This window comes from Furipterus horrens, unplaced genomic scaffold, assembly GCF_987537825.1.
Source record: "Furipterus horrens unplaced genomic scaffold, mFurHor1.1.pri manual_scaffold_10, whole genome shotgun sequence".
Lineage (NCBI taxonomy): Eukaryota > Metazoa > Chordata > Mammalia > Chiroptera > Furipteridae > Furipterus > Furipterus horrens.
In genome coordinates, this window is record NW_028327180.1 from 40,333,432 (window position 1) to 40,356,891 (window position 23,460).

At 52.5% G+C, this 23,460-nt stretch overlaps 1 protein-coding gene across 3 annotated transcripts in view; it reads right to left on the bottom strand.

The window, feature by feature from the left end:
- PTPRS (protein tyrosine phosphatase receptor type S) overlaps positions 1-22,722 on the bottom strand; it is a 59,572-nt gene extending 36,850 nt beyond the window's left edge. For 2 of the 3 annotated variants that reach the window (XM_090289419.1, XM_090289418.1), the window contains exons 1-5: positions 22,551-22,722; positions 16,194-16,339; positions 15,459-15,600; positions 12,521-12,709; positions 6,904-7,014 (exon numbers count right to left, since the gene is read on the bottom strand). In XM_090289419.1, the coding sequence (XP_090145545.1) occupies positions 6,904-7,014; positions 12,521-12,709; positions 15,459-15,600; positions 16,194-16,339; positions 22,551-22,641 (679 nt within the window). In that variant the 5' untranslated portion in view covers positions 22,642-22,722. The remainder of the gene's footprint in view (positions 1-6,903; positions 7,015-12,520; positions 12,710-15,458; positions 15,601-16,193; positions 16,340-22,550) is intronic. The other variant, XM_090289420.1, reaches the window with a different exon arrangement.
- Positions 22,723-23,460: the final 738 nt, after the last annotated feature.

A 23,460-nucleotide genomic window follows, 5' to 3' on the forward strand; every position in this document is an offset into this window, starting at 1 on the left:
AGGCATCCTTCCAGCTGACAAGGACAGGCGGTTGACGCTGTGTTCTGCCCAGTTTGGTGCTGACACCCACCCACGTCATCTTTCCACCCCCGGCTGCAAGTTTGAGGTGCAGGTTAGAAAGTAAGGTAGGCGCGGAGCCCATGGGACAGAGTGGCCCCACGGCACCCCAGCCCCCAATTACCGACCTGAATGGAGGGTCCAGGCAGGTTATAAGGGGACCACACCAGCCTTGGTCCTCAGCACGCTCCGGCTGGCTCTCGTTTCCAGCTCTTCTCGTCACCGAGTAGCCGGGGGTCCCAGCGGGGGGACCCGCATGGGTGAGAGGGTCAGGAAGGTGGGCGGTGGGGGGTGACGGGTTTGGGATGGGGGTGGGTCGCTTCAAACCCCGATTCACATGGAAAAACAACTCAAAAGCCGTCAAAGCAACCGGGAGACGACCCCTCCCCCAAACAGGAAGAGGCATAAACTCGAAAACCAAAAGTGGGGTTCAGGGGAGAAGGGTGGGAAAGGGTGAGGGGGAAACTCAAAAGTGAGGTGATCTGGTTGAAGCACTAGGTAGGGAACTCGACAGTGTCAGACATCTCAATGATTCAGCAAGCCGCAGCTCCGAGGGGGTAGGGGCGTGGGGCTCTGGTGGGCATTTTGGGGTGAGAGAAGCTATTGGATGCTCCTCTGGACTCCAAAATGAGGATGACGGTGAGGAGGGCAGGGGAGAGATGCCAAGAAGTTCTGCAGCCTCCACAGGTTTAAGCTTAGATTACACCTGTCAGGAAGGGAGGAGGGTCCGAGGCCTAATTTCAAATCCAGTTTCTCAGCTCCACCATTGAACCCCAGCCTATAACCCAGGGAGGGTAGGTACCACTCCCACCGGCCTGCCTTGTGTATCTTCTTCCCCCAACCACCATCTTGCCCCCCTCCTCCCACCACCAGCTCCCTCCGCCATCGGGATAGCATGCAAGGCCTGGAGGGACCTGGCTGGACCCATGGCCCACAGGCAGACCAGAGGCCTTGGCAAGTTGACATTTTGAGCTGGACATTTTGCTTCTTTTCTTTTCTTTTCTCTTTTCTTTCTTTCTTCCTTTTTTCTTTCTTTCTTTTTTCTTTCCCCACTCTCTCCCCACTTTCTTTTTATTAATTAATTAATTTATTTTTGGAAAATGGGATGACTTCTTGCCAATCAACTGACTCCCCTTGCCCCCTCTGCTGCAGCTGGAGATGCGGGGCTTTTCAAATGACAAGGTGTAATCTAATGTTCCCCTCACCACCAACCCCCCACCAAAAACAGAGGAAACAGCAATGCAGAGAGTGTGAGGCAGGCAGCAGGCGAGAGAGATCTAGAGCTCAGTGTTCCTGCGGAACGCCTCCCTCCCCGCCCCCACCATGCCCAAACCACGGAAAGCCTGCCTCCCCACCCCGGAGCCCCCTCTCCCCTTGGGATGAGGGTGGGATGAGGAGAAGGGCTGGGTCCTGATCTGCCATCATCTACCCCTAGGGTCAAGTCAGGGGCCTTGAGGGTGGCGTGGCTAAGTATAATCAGCAGAACTGGGGAGCTTGCCAACACATCCCAGGGGAAGTCTTTCCAGGGGAATAGGAGGTGAGAGTGGCTCCAGGCCCAAATATCTTCATCTACCCCTGTTCTGAGGGGCCAGGAAGTAAAGGGAGCATTTATAAGTCCTATCTACTAATTACGTGGTTTCAGTGCTAGAAATTTAATTTTAAAAACAATCTGTCTCATAAAATTCCATGCTACAAATTGCTCTGAAAAGACTGGGGGACAGGTTTCTGATCAAGGGTTATGAAGAACACCTGGAAATTGCGTCAGTCTACATCTCCCACTGGGGGTGGGTACTGAGTCTCAGTTTCTTAGTTTAGCGTTCAAGACTGGGCATTAAATTATCCCAGCCCCACGTGGCCTCCTCTGAAACTCTGATGACATCTTAAGCCCCTTAAAGGTGGCCAGTCCTTCCCCATGTCTCCAGCTCACTCTGAGTTCTCCCTGCACGTTCCCACAACATAGGTGTGTGGCACACCACTTAACTGGGTCCTGTGCATTTGGTTCAATGATGCTACGTTGCTAGGCCACGTGATAAAGACACCATCTATGGCCACTAACACACCTAAAAGGCTTATGGTTTTAGAGACAAAAAAGAACATTAACATCCAGGGAGCATGTAACCTGATCATCTTCCCCAGGGGAGTTCTGGGAGTGTAGCTGCCAGGTGCATGAAAAAAATGAACTTGGTTTTGACTTTGCCCCTTTGGATCTCAGAGATAAAGGTCAAGAGGAGACCGGCAAGTCTGAATATTCTGCATCCTGAACAACCCAGGATCAGCAAAACTGAAGATTATGAGTTGAAGAAGAGTTAAATTTGGGGTGGAAATTCCTTGCAATTAACTCCCAGGACTGGCTGCTCTGGCAACAGTGTAAATGTGTGTAGCTCCCAGGGAGAACATGCCAGGTGGCCCATCTCTTCTGGCGCGCTGGCACTTATCTGCAAGGGTAACCTGGCAGCCAGGCTGGGCCTTTTTTGCTCCCTTCTGATACTGTGGCCACAGAACTGCCTGGGGGAGTGGCAGGGAGTCAGACGAGAGGCATGGCTCTGGGAGGCCACCGATCTCACAGGAATGGGTTTAGAGCCAGGAGAAGATGAGATCATGGAATAGCCTCAGAAAAGCACTAGCAAAAAATAAGATCTAAGCAAATGAGTTAGCTTCTGCCCTTCTTTTCAAAGCAATTTCCCATAAGTCTTATTATTCAAACAGTGGATCTGTGAAATATATAACAGGTAAACTGAGGTCCCCAAAGAAGGAAAGTGACTTGTCCAGATCATTTGCTTCAACTCTACTTCCCTGTTCTATAATACAGCTACCCCACTAGCAATTTTTGTTTTTTTGGTACCACGCACTACACAGGGCACTTGAGGAGCATTAATTAGCATCATGGAATCCTCCCAACTACCCTGTAAGCTGGGCATATTAATGATCCATATTGTTTATATGAGGAAATGGTGAGTGGCCCAAAGCCACACAGCCAAGGAGAAGCAGAGCAGGGTTTGAAGCCTGGCCTGCTAGAGCAGTCTTTGCTCTCACCACTAGGCGATCCTGCCCCCCAAATCCAAGTGGTCTTCATAGACTCTCAGCTCAATTCACTGCGGCCCAACTTTGGTAGAGGGGCTGGGAGACCCTTCTCTTCCATCTTTTGGGACTTCCTTGAGGGTCAACCCACCAGCTCTCACACTGGATTAAAAAGGAAATAAGAGAAATATATCTCATCTTCTTGCATCTACATTCCTCTTGCCAACTTGACCCTAGACTTAATAATTGGGAGTTCAGCGAGAAGGTAAATAAGGGACAAGGGTGGGGGGAAAGGTGACCCCCAAAGAGGCTGACTTCTGTCCTTAATTATCATGATATTGGGTAGCGACTGGGGGCTGGGGATTAGAAATCTAAATGGACTTTACTGGAGACTGGTTTGTGGGAGGGAGTGGAACTCTCAAGGGCTTTCATTTACTCAAGGGAGGGAGCAAATGATGGAAGCGTGCATCTCTGAAGGTTTGCAAGAGTGAGAGAGACAGAGAGAAAGAAGGCTGAGAGAGAGAGAGGCAGAGAGAATCGGGGTGGCAGAGGGAGGAGGGGGAGAGGCTATATCCAAAGTTCCCCTGGGTTTTCTCCAGAACTCCACAGTTCCAATGCTCAGGTACTCAGAAAGTGACCGTGCTGTACTGCTGGACAAAAGACACCTGTGACTAGACCCGGAGCCTGCAAAGGGGTGGGGGAATCAGCCAACATCACCTGGGAGGTGAAAGCGTAACACTAAAGGGCAGGATGACCTGCTAAGTATTTCTTCTAAAGTCAGCCGCGCTGCATTTTCTGGTGGGCAGTTCCATATTTGTGCCCAGCCAGGACCCACAAAGTCATCAAACCAGCTGCCGTTCTGAGTGCTGCCTATGAGCCAAGCATACATCATTTTGGGAGGATGATCCAGTTTAAGGTGGCCATTTCCCACATTTGGACTTGTCACTGTATTGGACAAGAACTCAAAGTGCGACCGCCCATTCACAGCTGGGTAGTTTGGGAGGGTGGGAGGTGGTCTCATGCTGAGGCAGAATAATGGGAAGGTGCTTGCTTAAGTCCCCTTCCAATGTTGCTGCCCAACAGGGCTAGTAAAAGGGGGCTGGCCAGTGAGGTCAAGCAAATTGGGCTGATCGCCAAACACACCCCACCCAGGCTATGACCACTTCCCATACCTGTCTATGTCCCCTCACTTGCCCAGTGGTCACTTTCTGCCCCAGCATCCCAGCTGTGGGACCCCTTCCGCCCTCCCAGATAGTAGTTGGGACAGGAACACTGGCTTTTAAATCACAATGCGTTTGGAGAACAACCACAGAACAGCGCAGCCCAAGAAACCGAAACCAAATAGCACGGAAACACAAGACAGAACTAAAGACAAAACGTTTTGGAGGAGAAGAGGGCTGGGTGAAGGGGATGGGAGAGGGAAAAAATAACGAACAGATCGGTTTTTCCCCCCCTAAAATGAAACAAAACCAAAGGAAATCCCTTATAATTAAATAAAAGGAATCAAGAAAGGAAAATGAAGAAAACCAAGAGGAAAACGGAACAGAAGACGAAAAACACTCCAACAGAAGGCGCTGAGAATTCACCAAACTGAACTGACAAGAGTGGCATGCAGAGAAATTTTTACATTCTCCCAGCATGCATCAGGCCCAAGTTACCATGACGACGAGGAGTGCAAAAAACTTAGCAACAACATTACCAACGGATGCATAGAGGTGACCACAATGCAAGCATCGCATGTGTGCGGCCTGCCCTAGGCCGGGCTGGGCACGGCTGAGATTTTCGTGTCTTTCTGGGTTTTTGCTCTCGCTTGGTGGTTTTTTTGTTTTGTTTAGTTTGCTTTGCACTTATTATTTATATTCCGTTGTTTTTACTTTTTTAGTTCATTTTTCTATCATTTTCCATGTGCATGTCTGTGTGTATCTGTGTGTGTGTCTGTGTGAATTTCGTGTGTGTGCATGTCACTTTCAGAATGTAAAAATGTGGGTAAAGAAAGTAAAAAGGAAAAAAACACACCAACCTTCTCGAAGCTCTGAGGGATGTAAAGGGGATTTGATGCAGAACACAATGACATGGGGAGAAGAGAAAAAATAGGGGAGATACAGAGAGTAAAAAGAGGACTTCCCAAGGCTAAAAGCTGCAATAGTTTGTTGTTGTTTTTTTTCTTTAAACCAAAAAGAAAATTAAAATTAAAAAATAGAAAAGAACAGCAATGACCTTTTCCCTTTCCTCCACATCTTCCTTAACAAATAAGATCTACATTTGTCTTCTACAATTCTTTTCTTAAATTCAATTTTGGAGCATCTGAGACCCAGGCAAAGATTGGGAGGCTGGATCCCCCCCCAAAGGAAGGAGGCACATGCCAGGGACCGCCCCTCTGTGGGGCTGAGGACACAGAGGACCCCCTCCCTTGTCATACCCTTGATTGAGGCCCCACCCCCACCCTGCCCCATTCCTGCTGCCCACACTCTCCTTGAGCTCTGCTGGACTTATACATTCCCATCCCAGGTGTTTGCAGAAAAATAAGCAGGTTAGATGAAGACCAGTCAGCTGGAGTCATGGACGCACTATAACTCACCAGTGGGGCCGTGGCAGCAGATCAAATGTGTGTCCCCTGCCCGCCTGCCCACCCGCATCCCCATCCCCTTCCTCCATGCAGCCTCCTCCTCAGAGACCAGATGCAAAACCCAAGGTGCAGAACCACGGAGCTGCTTCAGGGCCAGTGGGGCTGTGCTTGGTGGGGCTGTGGGCAAGGGAGGAGCCGCCCAGTTTCCCAGGTGGAGAATGGCAGGGTCTTGTTATGTTGAATGGGAGAGACTGAGGCCTGGAGATGGATCATGATGGGGTCAAGTGTACAGAGCCAACTGGACAGCTCTGGGGTTTGAACAGGCCCATTTCCTGGCAGGTAGAAGCTGTTTCTACCATGAATCTGATCAGAAACATCCATTGGGAGGTGGGAGATAGAGGAACAAAAATAGTGGAGGAGGTGGCAGATTAAAATCTCTAAAAGAACCGAAGAGAACCAATACAGGGGTAAGGGGGTCGACAGACACATCTAGGGGCAGGTGAAGCCCCCAGGACCTTTGAAGGGACACTGAGGCACCCAAAAAGAAGTGTGTGCAGATGCTTCCTGGACTTCCTTGAGTGGAATGGGGGCTGGGGCAATGAGTCCAAGCCTCTGGGTGGGACAAGTGTGGCTGCCCTGAGAGAGCACAAGGCCCTGGGCTCGCTTGGGCCTACATGAGTCCTTTCCAAGGGTGATGTGGAGAGAGCACACAGGGCTCTGGGAAAGCTGAGGGTGCAGGGCCAGTAGGGACAGGGGCACCCTTGAAGACCCTTCCCCAGCTCTTAGATGTAGGGTGCTGGAGGGGGGACGGTGAGGCGAGCTACGAGGCCACGGATTTTGGAGAAGCGAAGCGAGCACATGACAAGGGGAGGCACGCACGACACACCACAGAAGAAGCTGACTCGGGCGGGCGGGTGGGGCAGAGGCCTGCAGACTCCCCCGGCCCTGTAGGCTCAAGACCGAAGCCCTCCCCCGGCCCTGCCCTGTTCCCTCCTGCCGCCCCCCCACAAGACCTGAATCCCACCTGGGCGTCCATCACAAGGCACAGGGGTGGGGGCTTATGCTGTCCCCATTTTATAGACAAGGAAACTGAGATCTGGAGAGGGATGCCGCCTGGCCCAAGGTCCCGCCACGACTGGGCAGGGAGGCCCTCCTGCTCAGGTCTGCAGGGGACAGGGGAGCCCGGAGGCTGTGAGCCCAAGGAGGAAGGGGGACAGGATGGGGCGGGTCCCTGCCTCCGACCTGGATGCGGCGTTCCCTACCTCGCACGTAGAGGTTGGCAGGGGAGGAGTAGCGCACACCGGCGCTGTTGGTGGCCACACACTCATATTTGCCCTGGTCGGTCTCCTCGCTGCTCTCAATTTGCAGAGCCCCTGTAGGGGAGAAGGGAGAAAGTTTAGCCAGTCAAGCGAGGCCCAGGGCTGGGCTGGAAGGGCTGTCACAGAGTCCCATCTGGCCCATCTCTTACTCTGGCTGGGCCGCAGAGGCAGACGAAAGAGTCGAGTTAGCCCAGAAGCGCAGGCTGGGCCGGAGCCTCCCTGGCTCGTCTCCCCCACCCTAAGTCTAGCCCTGGACAGACCACATTCCCCAGAAATCATCCACTGTCCCTGTAAAAGAAGCTGGTCATGGGGCAGGGGCTTCATAAATGGCTACTGAGGTGAACTACGAGCCGGGGGGAGCATGTACCATGAAGATGTGTTTACAAAAGCACTGAGTGATACTGCCCAGGCAAAGGAGAAAGATGATGGGGTTAGCAGTTATAACCCATGGCAGTCATTCCAGAGACCCTGGGGCCTGACGGGCCACCCTAAGTGATGTGCGACCTCAGGGAGCTGATGGGTGCTTTGCTGGTTTTACCCAGTGCCCATGGGTAATAAACATGAGTCTGGGTTCCTCAGTGTGTTTGGAATCATGGACCCCAAAGCCAGCAATGCCCATAAGTCAACACGGGCAGGGCTGTAGTTCTTCAAGGGTGTTTGAACCAAGTTTCAGGACCGGTTACCCCTGAAGACAGCTAAAGTAAAGGACATTGAGACTGATATATATCAAGTATGTTTGAAATCACAAGCCTGAATCAAAGAATTTGTTGGCCACATATGAATAAAAATTTAAAGAGGAGGCTAATTTTCTCAAGTATATTTAAAAGCACTGGTCCAAATCACAGACCTCAGTGCCCGTGAGGAATATAAAAACAGGGCTTATTTCCCCACAGCACATTAGAAATCACAGGCCCAAAGCAGACTTCAGTTTATGTGAACATAGAAGAATGAGTGAAACTTCTAAAAAATATCTGAAAGCACAGGCCTCGATCAAGCACTAGAGCGCCCATGAATAAATAAAACCAAAGAACACCTGAAACCAAAAGCTAGGGCCAAGCCTCATTTTCACAAGTATGTAAAGAGGAGTGAACCTCTCTAAGTCTGTCTGAATCACAGGCCAGGACCCAAGTGCCTGCTGACCTGTAAATAAAGGTGAGTATCTCCAGGTGTGTTAGAATCACACGCTTCAGCCAGAGTCCCTGGCACCAAGAGTCCAGATATCCAGTCCAAGCTCCCAAAGAGACCCTCCTCCTAGCTTTGTTTGTGGTTGTCCCTTGGGAGTGACACTGGGACACTTCATTTGGGAGGTGGATGAGGGCCTGTCCCCATATCACATTGCTACTCTTCCCAGAACTCAAGGCTCTAGGGAAGCAGGAAGGCAGGTATTACTATGGAGGCCCAGCGAGGGCAGAGAGGCTGCTCTAAATCACACTGCATTTTGTGGTAATGCCAGGATTAGACATTGACTCTTTCTTGAGTCTCCTACTCAGGTCTATTCTAGTCTATTCTCCGGGCCAGTGCCCAGAGGCTAAGCCAGTTCTGGCCTTTGAGACTGCCTGTCTCCCTGCTCATTCAGGCTGGAACCCACCCTGGACCAAAGCTTCAGAGCTGGAAGACCCCTTCTGCACGCTCATTTTACTGATGGGAAAACGAGGCTGGAGATGGACGAGGGCTGCATACAGACCAACGCTCACAAACCTGGCTTCCAGCACTCTGGATGGGCATGGGAGGCGCTGCCCCTCCCTGAGCAGGAGACAGCCCTCTGCCTGTAGCCAGGTAGCCTGAGGAGCCACTGAGGCCAGACTCAGCCCCCAAACCACAGACAGCAACACAGACACAGAGAATGGACGAACCCTGCGCAGGTGGTGAGGAGGAGACATGTGGAGGGGGGCCTGAGACAGCCCCTCATGGAGCCTAGGGGGCTGGGAGGGCAGCGAGAGAGCTTGAGTGGGTGGGTGGGTGGGTGGGTAAAGAGCCTCTTACCTCGAATCGGAGTGCTTTCTGTAAGGGAAGCAGAGAGAGTCAGGTGAATGACAGAAGGCAGTCCTGGGGGCCAGGGGCCCCAGGGAGGCCAGGCCGGGCCCTGAGTCAGGCCTGTCTGCTCTGACCTCGGTGGAGCCAAGCCAGCTAGGTCTAAGGACCCTGCAGACCTTGCTGAGAAAGAGGAGGCAAGGCTTCCAGGAGCAGGGTGGGTTTGAGGGCTTGTCAATCAGGAGGGCTTCCCTTAGGCTAGGCAGCAATCTCCTGGGGAAGGAGGGGCATCACTATGCCCAGGAGGGTCTATGGCCTGGCCTGGCCCTGTTGGCTGCCTTCCTTCTGGGCTGAGGGAGGGAGGTCCAGGACCTCCCTCCCCTCTCTCCTTCTCGGGAAGGACAGGGAGCAGTAGGGATCTCAGGAATCTTGTTAGAGACAGTGGGAGACCGGTTAGTGCCCCAGGGTCGGGCATTAAAAAGCAAAGGGAAGGTATTACAGACAGGCCAAGTAGGAAAGACAGGGGAGGGCAGTGAAAGGGGATCTAGGGCAGAGGAAGGGCCCTGCAGCTTCCATTACTTCTGAAAGGAAAAGAGGAAATAAGGGTTATCTGTGTGTCCACCTGGGTACTGGGGACAGGGACAACTCAGTCAGACAGGAAAAAGGAGGTCCTGGACTGGAGTGTCACACCCTCAGCTCACCTTCTTAGGGGATCTCTCTCCCCTCCCCCACCCTGCTGATGACAGCTGATAACCCTGGGGAGGACAAGGGGACCCCAAGGCCAGGGCAGAGATGCTGTCAAGGATGAAAAAAACAGGTCCTTTTCATGGCCCAGGCCCATCTTACAAACGGGCAAAGGGAACTGTCACACTGAGTCAAAGGCAGGGCAGGCCTTGAACCCAGCTATCTAGCCTATCAGGTTGGGGACCCTCTTGCCTGAATTTTTGGGGACCCCCATATTACCTCTTACAAAATCCTCAACCTGACAAGGCCACTCTCTCCTCTTTACACAAAGGAAATGGGAATTTGCCTAAGGCTGCAACATGGAGAACTAGAATCCAGGGCAGTTGAGAAACCAGGTCAGCCCCTGCTTTGGGATGTTTCACTACATGCAGATTATGATGGTAGAAGCTAGAGGCTAGACAATAGGACTTCTCCCCGAGATGGCCAAATAGCACATGGCCACTATATTGAGAGGAAAAGGATGTGCCCCAAGGAAGATAAGAAATAATCATGGGCCACTATCCATCATTCTCATCTTAGTAAGAATTAGTCCAGCAGCTGGTTTCAGGGAATTCAGGTTAGATGCTGGGAAAAGAGAATGAGTCGAGCCCAGTACCAGCCCAGCTAGAAAACTTCCCTCTCATCTCAGCCCCAGCCCTCAAACTTCTGTAATTTCATCATTTTCTAGCAGTGTGAAGGCCCAGCATGGGGCAGGTGAACTGTTCTACGCAAAGCTCCAGGATGCCCCTGATTTCCCCTCAGCCTCCATTCTGGGGTCGGAATGAGCCTGTGTGGCCTTGCCTTTTTTCCTCTTTTCCTTTTGGGGTCTTCTCTCTGTAGCTCCCTGGTGCCTGGCTGGGAAATACCCAGTAGCTGGTGGGGAGTGCTGGTGGAGAAGACTGAGTTAGTAAACATGCCACGTAGAGTGGGTCACAGTTATTGTCACGGTGGCTGTTAGTCTGGGGAAAAGGGGCAAGGGAACGAAGGGGGAACGTTAGTTGCTGACATGGTGAAGAAATGAGACTTACCAAAGGTTTCTGAACGTTTACAACAGAGGGACAAGAAAAAGAGAACAGGATCATTAACAGGTGGTTATGCAGAAGCCTGTATACTCACAAGAGCAGGATAGGGAGACGGAAGTCAGAATAATCAGATTTATTATGATTAATAAAGCACCTTATGTTCACTGAGCACCTATTCCTTGCCAGGCATTCTGTGCTGGGTCTCTCACAATAACGTCGGGGAGTAGGCACATTTTATAAGGATGCTGAGACCCAGAGAGGACCTGCTCCTAGGACACAGCTGACATTTGGCCCAGGTCATCAGGCCCTGAGGCATGAGCTCTTAGTGATTTCACTATATTGGGGAGATGATGGTGGAAGCTAATGGGGAAGCAACTGGATTCCCAAGGTTGCCATCATTCCCCCAGCTGAACCCCCAAAGCTGCAGGTATCCCCAGACAGGTTGGGAGGGGCCAGTCTATCTCTGTCCCCAGCGCAGAAATTCCGAGCTTAATGTCTGCCCTTTTTCAGAGCTTAGGTCTTCCCCGGGGAGGGGAGCAGAAAGCGAGGACAGGCAGGCAGGCTCCTGGGAAGATGCAGCTGGGCAGTGAGTAAGGGGCACTGAGGGCGACTGGAGGCCTTCAGGCACGAGTGGCTCCAAGGCCGAGTCCTCGGAGGAGAGGGAGAGAGGAAGCAAAAAGAGATGCACTCCAACGTGTGTACTCACAATGGACTGAAACACGCATGAGTGCACATGGCCACAACCCTACCATGTGTCTGCACGAGGACTAGGGGCCTATGGCCTGAGACATGTGCACGTGGGGGGCCTGCCCAGGATACAGGTGCACGGAAGGGACTGTAACGTGTGTATACATGTGGCTGACATGTGCATAGACCAGCTCTGCCCTGGGGAAGAAGGTGAACCCACATGCCAATGACATGGCCTGTGTGTGCCCACAGATCAGACTAACACAGGGAGCCCAGACACACACATATGGACATATAGTGAAGCGGAGGTGTGTGTGTGTGCGCACACAAACACAATATACACACAGCACCCCCCAGACACATGGGACTCACAGATGGGGTACATGGGAGCTATGCTGAGACACAACTGTGGAACCACCCGGCCCTGAGGTGACCAAGTCATTGTACTCCATCCCAAGGTCCCCTAGCCCAGCCAGGGCCTAGACAAACAGGCTAGGCTGCCTGTCTTTGCCCCATAACTTCCTCAGCTGCTTCAGTCTTGGAGACACTCTATCCCTGCAGTTCTCTATGGCTCCCCATACCTTATCTGTCTATGGTTATCTCCTCTGCAGATGTCTACCACTTTAGTATAGAAGATTCTCTCCCTATACCACCTTCCATGGCTCTCCATTACCTTGATTGTGCCCCATTATATACCCAGTGGTTAGGCATTGAAGATGGCCTCCCCTCACCACCCACCATGGCTCCCCATCACCTCTGGCTGCCTGTCCTCCTTTGTGTCCCCACTGCTGGGGCACTGTAGATAGCCACCATCCTCTGTGGCTTTTCATCACCTGGAACTACCTATGCCTTGTTGAGAACCCACTGCTGGATATGAGAGACACTGTACCCCTGGAGCCTCCATAGCTCCCCATCATTGTGCCCACTCAGGCACTGGAAAACTCTCCCCTACCATCTACCACAGCTCTCCATCACCCCCATCGTATCCATATCCCCACTGTTTCAGCTCTGAAGACACTCTCCCCATCATCAATGCCCTCTGCAGCTGCCCATCATCGCTGCTTTCTGTCTCCCATTAGTACACAGGGCTTGGGCCCTGGAGATGCTGCCCACCCCCAGCTGCCCTCTGTGGCTCCCATTTGCCCACCTGGGCTCACCTGATCTCAGCTGCTTGATGCGCCCGTTGCTGGCACTGGGGTCCACGGGCAGGAAGTCCTTGAACCAGGTGATCTCAGGGTCAGGGTTGCCACTGGCAGCACATAGCATCGTAGCTGTCCGCGTCCGCTCCACCACCTTCAGCTGGGGGCCCATGTCAATGTTGGGGAAACCAGGGGGCAGCTGGTCCTCTGAGGACAGAGATGGGAAAAACAGGCAGAGGCCCAATTATCACATGGCCACCCCTCCAGGGCAGATCTGGGGGATTGGCCGCCCTGGGCAGGAGCCAAAGCACCTTATTTCCCCAGTGGAATGAGAGGGCTGTGATTGTGGCCCACACAGGGGTTGCCGCATGGAGGGCAAAGGGCCCCAGTCCCAAGGCCTGAATGCTATGTACTAGCCTGTGCCCTCCTCAGGGGGCTTATTTCAGAGGGGGAACCTGAGGCTCAGACAGACACACACACCTGCCCCAGCTCATACAGCCAGAACACGGCAAGGCTGAGATTGGCACCGAGGCCCGGCTGCACTGGGAGGAGGCTGGGATGGCAGCTGCAGAATCCTCAAACTGGGCCTGGACCTTTCGGGGTCTGAGCGGGCAGCAGGACCCTATCTGAGGTGGTTCTCATTAGTACTGATGACATTCACAAGAGGTTAAGGCCAAAACAATTGGGCCTCTGTTCTTGATGTTTAGGGCTGGCATGTGCATGCTAGATGGAGGCTGGGTCTCCCTACAATCCTCCATGCTCCTGTTTCCCATGCATGCAGCCCCCACCCGACACATGTCCCACATGTGTGCACTTCCCATGTGTATGCAGCTCTGCTGGGATCCCCACAAGCACATGTGGGTGGCACCCAGCCAGGGTGGGAGCAGGCACGTGGGTGCTGGGGGAGGCCGCGGCTGCCTGACGTTACTGTGAGCTCCTAATTAAACAAAAATGTTCATCGCGTACCACATTGTGCCCTATTCCTCAGAGTTTAATTAAAACAACGACGTGGGAGGCGTGAGCAGAGTCCACAATCAGATGGTAGGGAAGGGAGGGAGAAGTAGGAAATGCTGGGCCCAGCAGCTCAGACCTCCCTCACTGAGCCAGGGGCAGGGATTGGGGCTCAGGACCCGGAGCTGGGGAGGCTAGGCGTTCCCGGGTCAAACACCCTGGGCTGGGTGCCCAGCCAAAGTACCGCGTCCTTCCAGAAGCTGGAGCACAGAGAGTTGCCAAGGAGGCCTTGACAGGGGGCAGGGAGCAGACATGTAGCTTTCCCAGACACCCAGGGCATTTAATATAATAGATTCACAGCTTGTTCTTTTAACTCTCTGAGCCCTTACCATGGAGGATGGCACTGGGCAAGGGAAGGCAGGCTGTTCCATCTGTGCCCAGGAAAGGTCAGGGCAAAAATACCTGCTGGGAAGGGGCAAGGCAGGCCAGGCTTCGGACTCTTCCCTGCACCTCCCTGCTCCCTCCAACCCCTGCAAGATGGGCTCCAGGACCCATGTAAAATGAAATGACGGGGCCTCTAGTTAAATAATCATTAAGAATTTCTAGATGGTCACAGCAGAGCTTTCTGAGTGAGAGGTCACACACCAGGGTCTGGGACAAAGCCCCCTGGGGCCAATGTGATGCCTCTTCCCAGGGCTCCTAGCTGACCACAGCTCTGCTGCCCTGGAGGACACTATTAGAACACCACCACAGAGCCACATATGGGCCACCTCCCACCTAACTGCACTGTTGCTCATACTTATAGAATAGAGAGGGTCAGGGTATCCCTGTAGGTGACAGGAGCAACCCACCCACCTGACAGCTGCAGAATGGCTGGTGGCCATGCTGTCTTGTTCAAGCCAGAATAACAACACTGACAATAATAATCATAACAGACAGAGAGACTGGACCATGTGCTCCATCCCTGTATAGCACTGTGCAAGCCTCCCACTTGCATCATCCACTCATGTGATTCATGAAACCACCCCTTGTGTTGAGTATCATTATCCCACTCTAGAGGTGAGGAAACTGCAGCTCAGAGAGTTTCATTAACATGTCCAATGTCAGACAGCTTAAGAGTGGCAACACCAGGATCTGAACTCAAGTTGCAGGCACTCGGGCTATAAAACCACCTTGCAATAGAGAAGGCGGTAGAGCGCAGCTGGGTGGGAATTTGTGGGAATGCTGCTGTTTTATAATGAGGAAGCACCTGAAAGAGACCAGCAAGCAGCCTAGTGAAGCAGTGTTCCCCAAATATGTGTGTGAATGTATGGGGATGTGGGGGGCAGCTGTTTCTGCCTGTCCAGCATCTGTTCCTCCTCAATACTTTTGGGGAAACCATGCTTTACTGACGCTAAGTGGCTGACACATCCCAGACTCCAGGGAAAGCTCTGGTAGTCAGAATCCTGACTGTTCCCCCAGCCATAGTAAATGGCTCAGGCATGGTCAAGCCAGGCCAATGTGCATCAGCCCTGGGTTATGTGGTCCTCCCTTTCGGCTGGGGGCTTGGAAGCCTGGAGTTAATGGGAGGCATCCCACCGAAGATAGAGTTGATGTGGAAAAAAATGAGCCCAGGGGCAGAGAGTGAGCTCTGAGAACACTATATGAATTCCTGGATTGAGCTGAACCTGAAGCTGGTTCCCTGCTTACTATTTAATTACATGAACCAATAAATTCTCTTTCTTACTTGAACCAGTTTGGGTTCAGTCAGTCTCTTGTAATCAGAAGAGCATGATTAAGATAAAAAATTGAGGATGACTCTAATCTCTTAACACTCCTCTTTGCTGCAAAGGCTTACTAAATCCTATCAGTAGGCTCTGGGCTCAGTGGCATTAGAGGCCAGAGAAGGGAGATCAAGGTCTCCCAAAGAGAAAATCCAAAGCAAGACTTTCACAGATGCCTTTAGCATTTGTCCCCAAAGCCTCAGATCCAGTTCCTCCCCCACCCACACTGGGGAGCCCAATACCTCGGAGGACAGTGAGCTTGGCATGAACTGTGATCTCCCCAACTGAGTTCTGGGCCACGCACTCGTACACGTTCTCATCCCGGGGTGTCCGCAGCGGCTGGATCCTCAGCACGGCCCCTGCACTCCCATCAAACTCGATTGTCTGCCGTGGGCAGGGGAGAAAGGTCAAGGCAAGGCTGGGGTCCCAGGGATCCAGGGAGAGGAACTGGGGGTCTGTACACACCCTGTCCCAGGTGTATGCCCTGGAGGCAGAAAACTGGGCCTGGGTATGTACAAGTAAGAGTATTATGTGTATGTGGGTGTGACATGCACATTAAGTCTGTGTGACAGTCATGTGAGGGTGTGTGGGGTGTGGAAACATGCACTTCTGGTCCCGAGCATGTGTAGAGATTCCTTTCTGCAAGCAGTAGTGCTGGATGTGAGTCTGCGTGAGCTGAAGATAAAACAGAAGGCAGGCCCCACCTAAGACCACGCAACGTGAAGACGGCAGAGCAAGGCAGCCTAGCAGGGCCCTTGCTGAGCAGACAGGTGGGGCCACATGGCAGGGAGTAGGTGGGAGAAGGCCCAGCTGGAGAGGGGACCCAACCAGGCTTGCCTGGCCCTGGCTGCCCACGTGACATCTGGGGAACATTTCTGTGACATCTTGTGTGACTGAGCTGCTGTGGCTTTGTCGGGGGGTGGTTGGGTGGGGGGGGGGCCACTGGCCCTAGGCTGCCTCCCCTCACCCCAACTCACCTCGAAGCGCTGCGAGTTGACCTTCTTTCCCTTCTTGTTCCAGGTCACCCGTGGCTTGGGGTCGCCCGTAGCCTGACACACAAAGGAGGCCACACCTCCCGACACACCAATCTGGTCTTTGGGTTCTTTGATGAACCTGGGGGGCTCTGGGGATAGAGCAGGAAAAAAAGGGGCTCCAGTGGGCCCAGGTACGTGGCCAGGACCTCACAAGGCCACGCAAACATACACCCCATCCCCTGCCTGACCATGGAGTTACCACGTGGGCCCAACAAAAGGGCTTGAGAGAGCAGGAGGAAGGGGAAGAAACACTGACATTGAATGTCCCCCTCTCCCTGCCAAGGCAGCCCGGGGTCTACACAGCCCTACCCCATACCACCACCACCTGGAGAGAACAGCCACACACACGCACACATGGACAGAACCTCACGTGGGCTCACCTACTCAGTGCCACAGGGGTAGTGAGAGGGGAGACCCCTGAGATTCTTAGGACCCCAAATTCAGCACCTGGAGGCCCCCAGTGGCAACCAGCCAAACCCTAAAGGGTCCTGAGTCCTAAAAAGACTTAGAAGGAGATAACCTGATCTAATCCCCTGGTGAGACATGTGGGGAAACTGAAGCACCAAACAGGTTAGTAACACTTCAGATTAGTAACATCTAATCCTTCTGACAGCACTGAGGGGCAAGGCGATCAAAATTTCCATTTCACACATGAGGAAACTGAGGCACTGACCAGACAAGGTACTTGCTTCAGACACACAGCCAGCCAGTGGCTGAGGATTTGAATCAGGCTGGCTCCTGTGCCACATGGATTCTTTGCCCCTCACAATGGTCTCATACAGTCTTTCCGAGGAAGTGTCAAGTGGGAATTACTTTGTCTTTAACATTTCTAGATAGCCTCAACTCTGCACCTAGAACAGGCTCCAGTATCCAGCCAGAGTTCAATAACATTGTTTCCTTTCTATTGACTTTTCACAGTAACCTTTGAATTACCCAAAGGAATACTGGATTTTTATTCACAGTCATGCTACAGTGTATCCTAAGAATGAATTCAGTTACTTCTGAGGTTTTTATTATCAGATTTAAGGGCTGCAACACATTTACAAGGTCTTGAGGGGAATAACCTACATATCCAACCAAAAGAGAATGATTAAATGAATGCTGGGTTGTTAATGAAGTGGAATACTATGCAGCTATAAAAAGGAACAAGGATGCTTTTCAAATGAACTGTTAGAGGGTAAAACAGCAAAACCTGTCACGAAGTGAGCCCTGGCTGGTGTGGCTCAGTGGATTGAGTGCCGACCTGAGAATCAAAAGGTCACCAGTTTGATTCCCGATGAAGGCACGTGCCTGGTTTGCAGCCCAGGTTCCCCAGTTGGGGGCAAGTGAGAGGTGGCCGATCAATGTTTCTCTCCCCCTCTTTCTCCTTACCTCCCGCTCTCTCTAAAAAGTAAATAAAAAATTTAAAAAGACATATCATGAAATGAAAAAAAGTGAGGGGTGAGAAAATAGTGAATGCTATTGTTTGTGTGATAAGAAAAATGAAAAGGGGGAAAGGCAGCTTATATGTGTCGCGCGTGTGTGTGTGTGTTTAGGAACAGTGGCTGCTGGTCGTGTGTGTGTGTGTGCGCGCGTGCGTGCGTGTGTGTGTGTGTGTGTTTAGGAACAGTGGCTGCTGGTCCTGGCCAGGTAGCTCAGTTGGTTAGAGCATCATCCCAATACGCCAAGGTTGTGAGATAAATCCCTGATCAGGCACATACAAGAATCACCCAATGAATGCATAAGTAAGTGGAACAACAAGTTGATGTTTGTCTGTCTCTCTCTCAAAATCAATCAATAAATAAAAATAAACAATGGCTGCTGCTAGGGACGGAAACCATGTCGCTAGATAGAGGTGGAAGGAGGCTTCATATCTTGGTCCTTTTTTTTATATTTAGAACTATTTAAAGATAAATTTAAAATATTTTTAAAAGGACTGAGTAAAAAGGTGAGCTGATTAGAGAAACTAGTAAGTAAAAGTTTGGTGTTTGAGGAGAGGCAGAAAAGGGGCTGAACAATTCAAACTATAGCAACACCAGGTCTGAGCCCCCCAAATCAGCAGAGGGCCACAATGGTTCAGCTGGAAACTTCTGGGTGCTCAGAAGCACTGAGAAGCTCAAGGAAGCCCCAGGTTCCAAGGCTGGGTGCCCACAGGTCCCAGTTTATCCCATCCATGGCTCAGACTAGACTTTGAACAAAACAGAGTGCCCATCTCAGTGGTCTGACTGGTGTTGCCTCCCACTGATATGACCATGTTCTACACTGGCCATCTCTCTTGAAAATCGGTAGAACCACTACGTGTGACATGTGTGACCTCATTCAACTCCTGTGTATCCCTCTGAGGCAGTGACTGTTAATCCCATTATACAGATGGGACTATACAGATTTAGGAAGGTTAACAACCTTGCACAAGGTTGTAGAGCTCAGCAATGAGAGCACCCATTATGAACCTGAGTCTCTCTGTACACAAGACGGCACCAATGCTCTTAATGCCCTCCAGGCCTTGAGCCTGATTTAGATGTTTTGCTCCACACTGAACCCAGGGCTGGGCCTGCCTCCTTGGCTCTGACTGCCTGCCGCTCCTCCTCCTACAAACCTCAGGAATGATGACTGGAGCCATATGGGTCCCCAGCCAAGGTCACGGGGAAAGTCACTGGGGCCAGGTCAAGAATCTTACTTCTGGGAAAACTCTCCCTCAGAGCCTCTGGACGGAAGGGCAGAGCAGCTGCGGGAGACACAGCCGTCTGTTTATCAGAGCTGGGGACACACCCCTACACTCACCAATCCGGGGAAGGAGACACACCAGGAGCCTTGCTGTTCCTTCCTCCTGGCATCCCTTCCTCCTCCCTTCATCTGGCAGCTCCAACCTCAGCTGGGCCAGCACCTCCCCCGGGAGCCAGGTCACGGCAGGCCAGGTCAAGAGCCCCTTTGTCCCACCACTGCCTGGATGTCCCCCCCCACAGCCCTGATCCTGCTGGGCTGAAACACCTATGTGCCACATGGCAGGGTGGGTACAGGCAGCCCCACTCCCCAGGACCCCCTTACACCTCCTCTCTGTGTCCAGTGACCCTTGAGAAAACAGGGCTCCCGTTAACCCCAGGCCCAGTGAAGCTGCCCGTTCACTCCTGGCCCCTCCCTGCAGCGGTCTCCTTCCGGGCCTCTCTCTAGATGGCCCCAGGGTCCCAGGCAGCCAAGGAGAACTCTACCCGCTGCAGCCCCCACTAGAAAATTCCTTGTGGATGCTTGGATTCTCTCGTTCTCTCCCCTCCCTCCTCTTCTTGGCAAAGGAGCCCCGGACACAAGAATACGCACAGGGTATGGCCGTAGTTTGTGCAAGCGCTCCTTTGTGCTCAGCCCGGTGGGGCTCAGCACCGTCCTTACACCCGTGTCCTAGGTGGTAAAGCTGAGGCTCAGGAAGGGTGAGTAACTGCCGGGTTCATCCCACTTGTGATGGGCAAAGAGCTAGGATTCTAGCCGATCCTACCCGGCTCTCAAGCCCTGCGAACAGCGTGCTGGATAAACAGGGCTGTGGGCCTCCACTACTGAGAGCACTCCAGGGCCCCCGTTTCTTAGATGAAGAAACTGAGTGGTGATGTCAACAGTGCAAAGGCTGGGAAAGGCCTGATGGCTGTTTTTTCCATTTCTGATTCTGCAGAGAAAAATCTGGTGCCAGATCCATGGACCTTCCCACCCGTTGTCCCCTTCAACTCTGCCTGGACTGGCCCCATAGGACTAGAAACCATTTCTTCAGCAGAAATCACTCCTCTTGGTGCTGGCTGGTGAACACTTCAGCAGCTCCCGCAGGCTCTGTGCAGCCTCACAGCCTTACCCCAAATGGCTCCCCAAGGACCTGAACCACTCCTTGGGCAGTGCCAATCACGGTGCCCAGAGCTTCCCTGCTGGGCCCCAGATGAAAGGGCTCCTGTTAAACAGACCCACCCACAGGTGTTGAGATGCCCCCGCCCTGAAGATGGAGGCCTGGGTTTGAATCTAGACTGCTATCAACACCTACAGTTATAGCACTTAAGGCATCATGAAGGAAACACCCATTGAGCCAGCTCCTGCTACATGCCAGGTGCTGACATCCTGGGTCATACCCCATCATCGCCCACCTAGTTAAGTCCCTCAGCTCCCACTGTCACCCACAATAGTCTGTCCTCCCCACAGGAGCCACCAGAGGGTGCCAGTGAGCACATGAGTCAGGTACGACCCCCTACCCATAGTCCTCTGGGGCTGCCACCTTCTTAGAAAGCCCAAGTCTTCCCCAAGCCCACACAGCTCTGTACAACCTGCCCCATTCTCACTTCCTCTCTTTGCTCCAGTCACACAGCCAACAAACCAGGCTCAGTCCCCCTGCTAGGGATGCTTTCCCCTCAGATACTACGGAGTGTACTTCTCAGCTGCTTTAAGTCTGCGCAGATGTCTCCTGCTCACTGTGACCTCCCCAGGCCCTCATCTCCCATTCGGCTCTCTTGCTCCCAGGCATGTCCATCCAATACACTCAGTGTCTCTCCCTTAAGAGATCAGCAGCTCCAGAGGGGATGAGATGTTTGTTTTGTCCCTTGTGTCTAAACCAGTGCCTGGCACACCGTAGGTGCTTATGTGAATGAGAACAGTCTCTTTCATGTCACATAATCAAGCCAGGATTTGAGCCTAGGACTAGAAGTCTGTGATCTCTGTCCCTCATCACAATGGCCCCTTTTTGGCCTCAGTTTCCCCATCTGAAAACAGGGAAGATCTCAGCTCCACCATGGCCAAGGTTGGCAGTTATGAGAGGAGCAAGATGTCAAGCAGTAAATATACCATTTATTCAACTGGGGGTGAGACATTTTTGTCTGGGGACATCTGTGGTTATCACTTTGGGGCTGTTCCTGGCATCGAGTAGGTGGGGGCCAGGGATGGTGCTCAACCCCTCCACCCCCTGCCAATGACCAGGACACCTCCCCACAGAGAATGACCAGACCTCAATGTCAGCAGTGCCCATGGGAGAAGCCCTGTGTTAAATAATGACTTAAAAACTAAAAATTCTTAGTATCTTTAGTCCACCATTCAGACTGGAGGGACTAGAGCCCAGGGAGACACAGGCCCAAAGTGGTGACTGGACAGGTCGCAGCCCAGCCACTCCTGGCCTTTGGCCTGGAGGCAGCTCCATACCATGGTCGGGAACTCAGGCTCCAGGGCCAGGCAGCCCTGGTTCAAATCTGAGCATGGCTACTTCCTGGCTGTACTATAACCTGGCTGTGCCTCGGTTTCCCCATCAGATTGTGGCGGCTGATCTGAATGTGTTAGAGAAAATGTACCAACGGACAAGGCAGGTGTGTGGGTCTTGGGTGTTCTCACTCAGCAGTAATAACTACCATGCTTGTGGTAACATGGGATTATGCACCTACTCTGTGCCAGGCAGCACACAGGGTCCTATCATGTGTCCTTGTGACAAGAATGCTGGGATAGGGATAATGTTAGGAGTCTCATTCCATCAAGGCGAAAATGTCAGCTGAGTCATCAGCCCAAGGTCACACAGCAGGTATTTGGCAAAACCAGCCTGCTCAAAGATCCCTGTTTCTTTCCCCTCTGGCCTGACCCTGTCTCCCCAGGGAACTGAGTGACGCCTCCTCTAGGCCCCGCATGGTGAAGTGGTTCTTGGCATTGGGCCCACAGTCATCTCATCCTCTCCACGCACTGTCAGCAATGCAGCCTCGTCCGTCCCCAGACCGCACCAGCCTCCATGTGCTCACACCTCACCAGGAATGTCCTTTCCACCAGCGGCTCCTACACACCCACAAGACACCCGTGCTAACGCCTTCTCTTTCCTAAGAAGCCTCTCCTGGCTCTGCCTGGAAGGTTTGGATGCCTGTGTGTCTGCCACCTGGGAGGTGGCATCTCTACCTATGGCAAAGGAAAATGAACTCCGTGGCTCACTCAGGAGTGAGGGACTTCAAGTAACTTGCTGCCTACACTGAGCCTCAGTTTCCCTCATTGGAAAATGTGGAAGGTAAACAGAACTGGTATGATGGGTTTTAACAGGCTGGAGGAACATGAAGCAGGTAAAGTCTGTATTCAGCACTGGGTTTGGTGCAGAGTTAAAGCTGGGGAAGCAGACATCATCATTGTCATCATTACTGTTATTGCTTTATTAATTCCATCATTATTATTTACCTCTGCATCTCTCGGACTCAGTGCATAGTAGGCATTTTACTCTAACATTCATGGAGCACAGAGGCTCCACTTGGCAACACCAGGAGCCCTGGAGAGGGCACATGTTCACACACGCACACATAAATGTGTGTTCAGATACCCACACACCCTGCGACCGGCTCTTACCTTCTGCTGCGCAGCCTCCAACCAGCAAGACCACAAGGAGGCCCACGGGACCAATCACAGATGTCACGCCAGGGCCCCAGGCAGGCGCCATGTTTGGCAGTGACCTGCAACCTCCGACCTCCACCTGGAGGGGGGAATGGCCCCAATCCCTCACAGAGAGGCCTTGAGCCGAGCGTCAGACGAGGCAGCGTCTGTAGAGACAACAGAGGGGCCATCAGATGTGAATAGGGGAGTCTGGGGGCCGTCATGGGGGAGGCAGAAGGAGGATCACAGGAGAGTGGAGGAGAATCACAGGATGGGGAAGACAGGGTTGCAGGACAATGGGGGAGGGTCCTAGGGTGATGATGAGGTGGAAAGAAAGTGCTGAGCCCCTACTACAGACTGAATGTTTGTGTCACTCCCCCAATGCATGTTGAAATCCTACCCCTCAATGTGATGGCATTAGGAGGTGGGGCCTCTGGGAGGTGCTTAGGGCATGAAGATGGATTAGTGCCCTGATAACAGAGGCCCCAGAGCACTCCTGCGCCCCCTGTGCCAAATGAGGACACAGTGAGAAGACAATGTCTATGAACCAGGAGGCGGACTCTCACCTGACACCAGATCTGTTAGCACCCTGATCTTGGGACCTCCAGTTTCCATAACCATGCGAAATAAGTGTCTGTTGTTTATAAGCTTCCCCCCACTCCCAGTCTCTGGTACTGTCACAGCAGCCCAAACTGAGACAGCCCCAACACCCAGCTGAGTTCCAACGCCAGACTGAGCCCCCAAACCTGGACAAAGCCCCGGACTCTAGCCAAGCCCCAAACCAGGACTGAACATCAGCTCTAGAATTTGCTCTGAAAACCTAATTTCTCCCCCTCATAGCCTGGAACTCCAGAAGGAGGAGGTTCCGGCTAACACAGCCAACAGT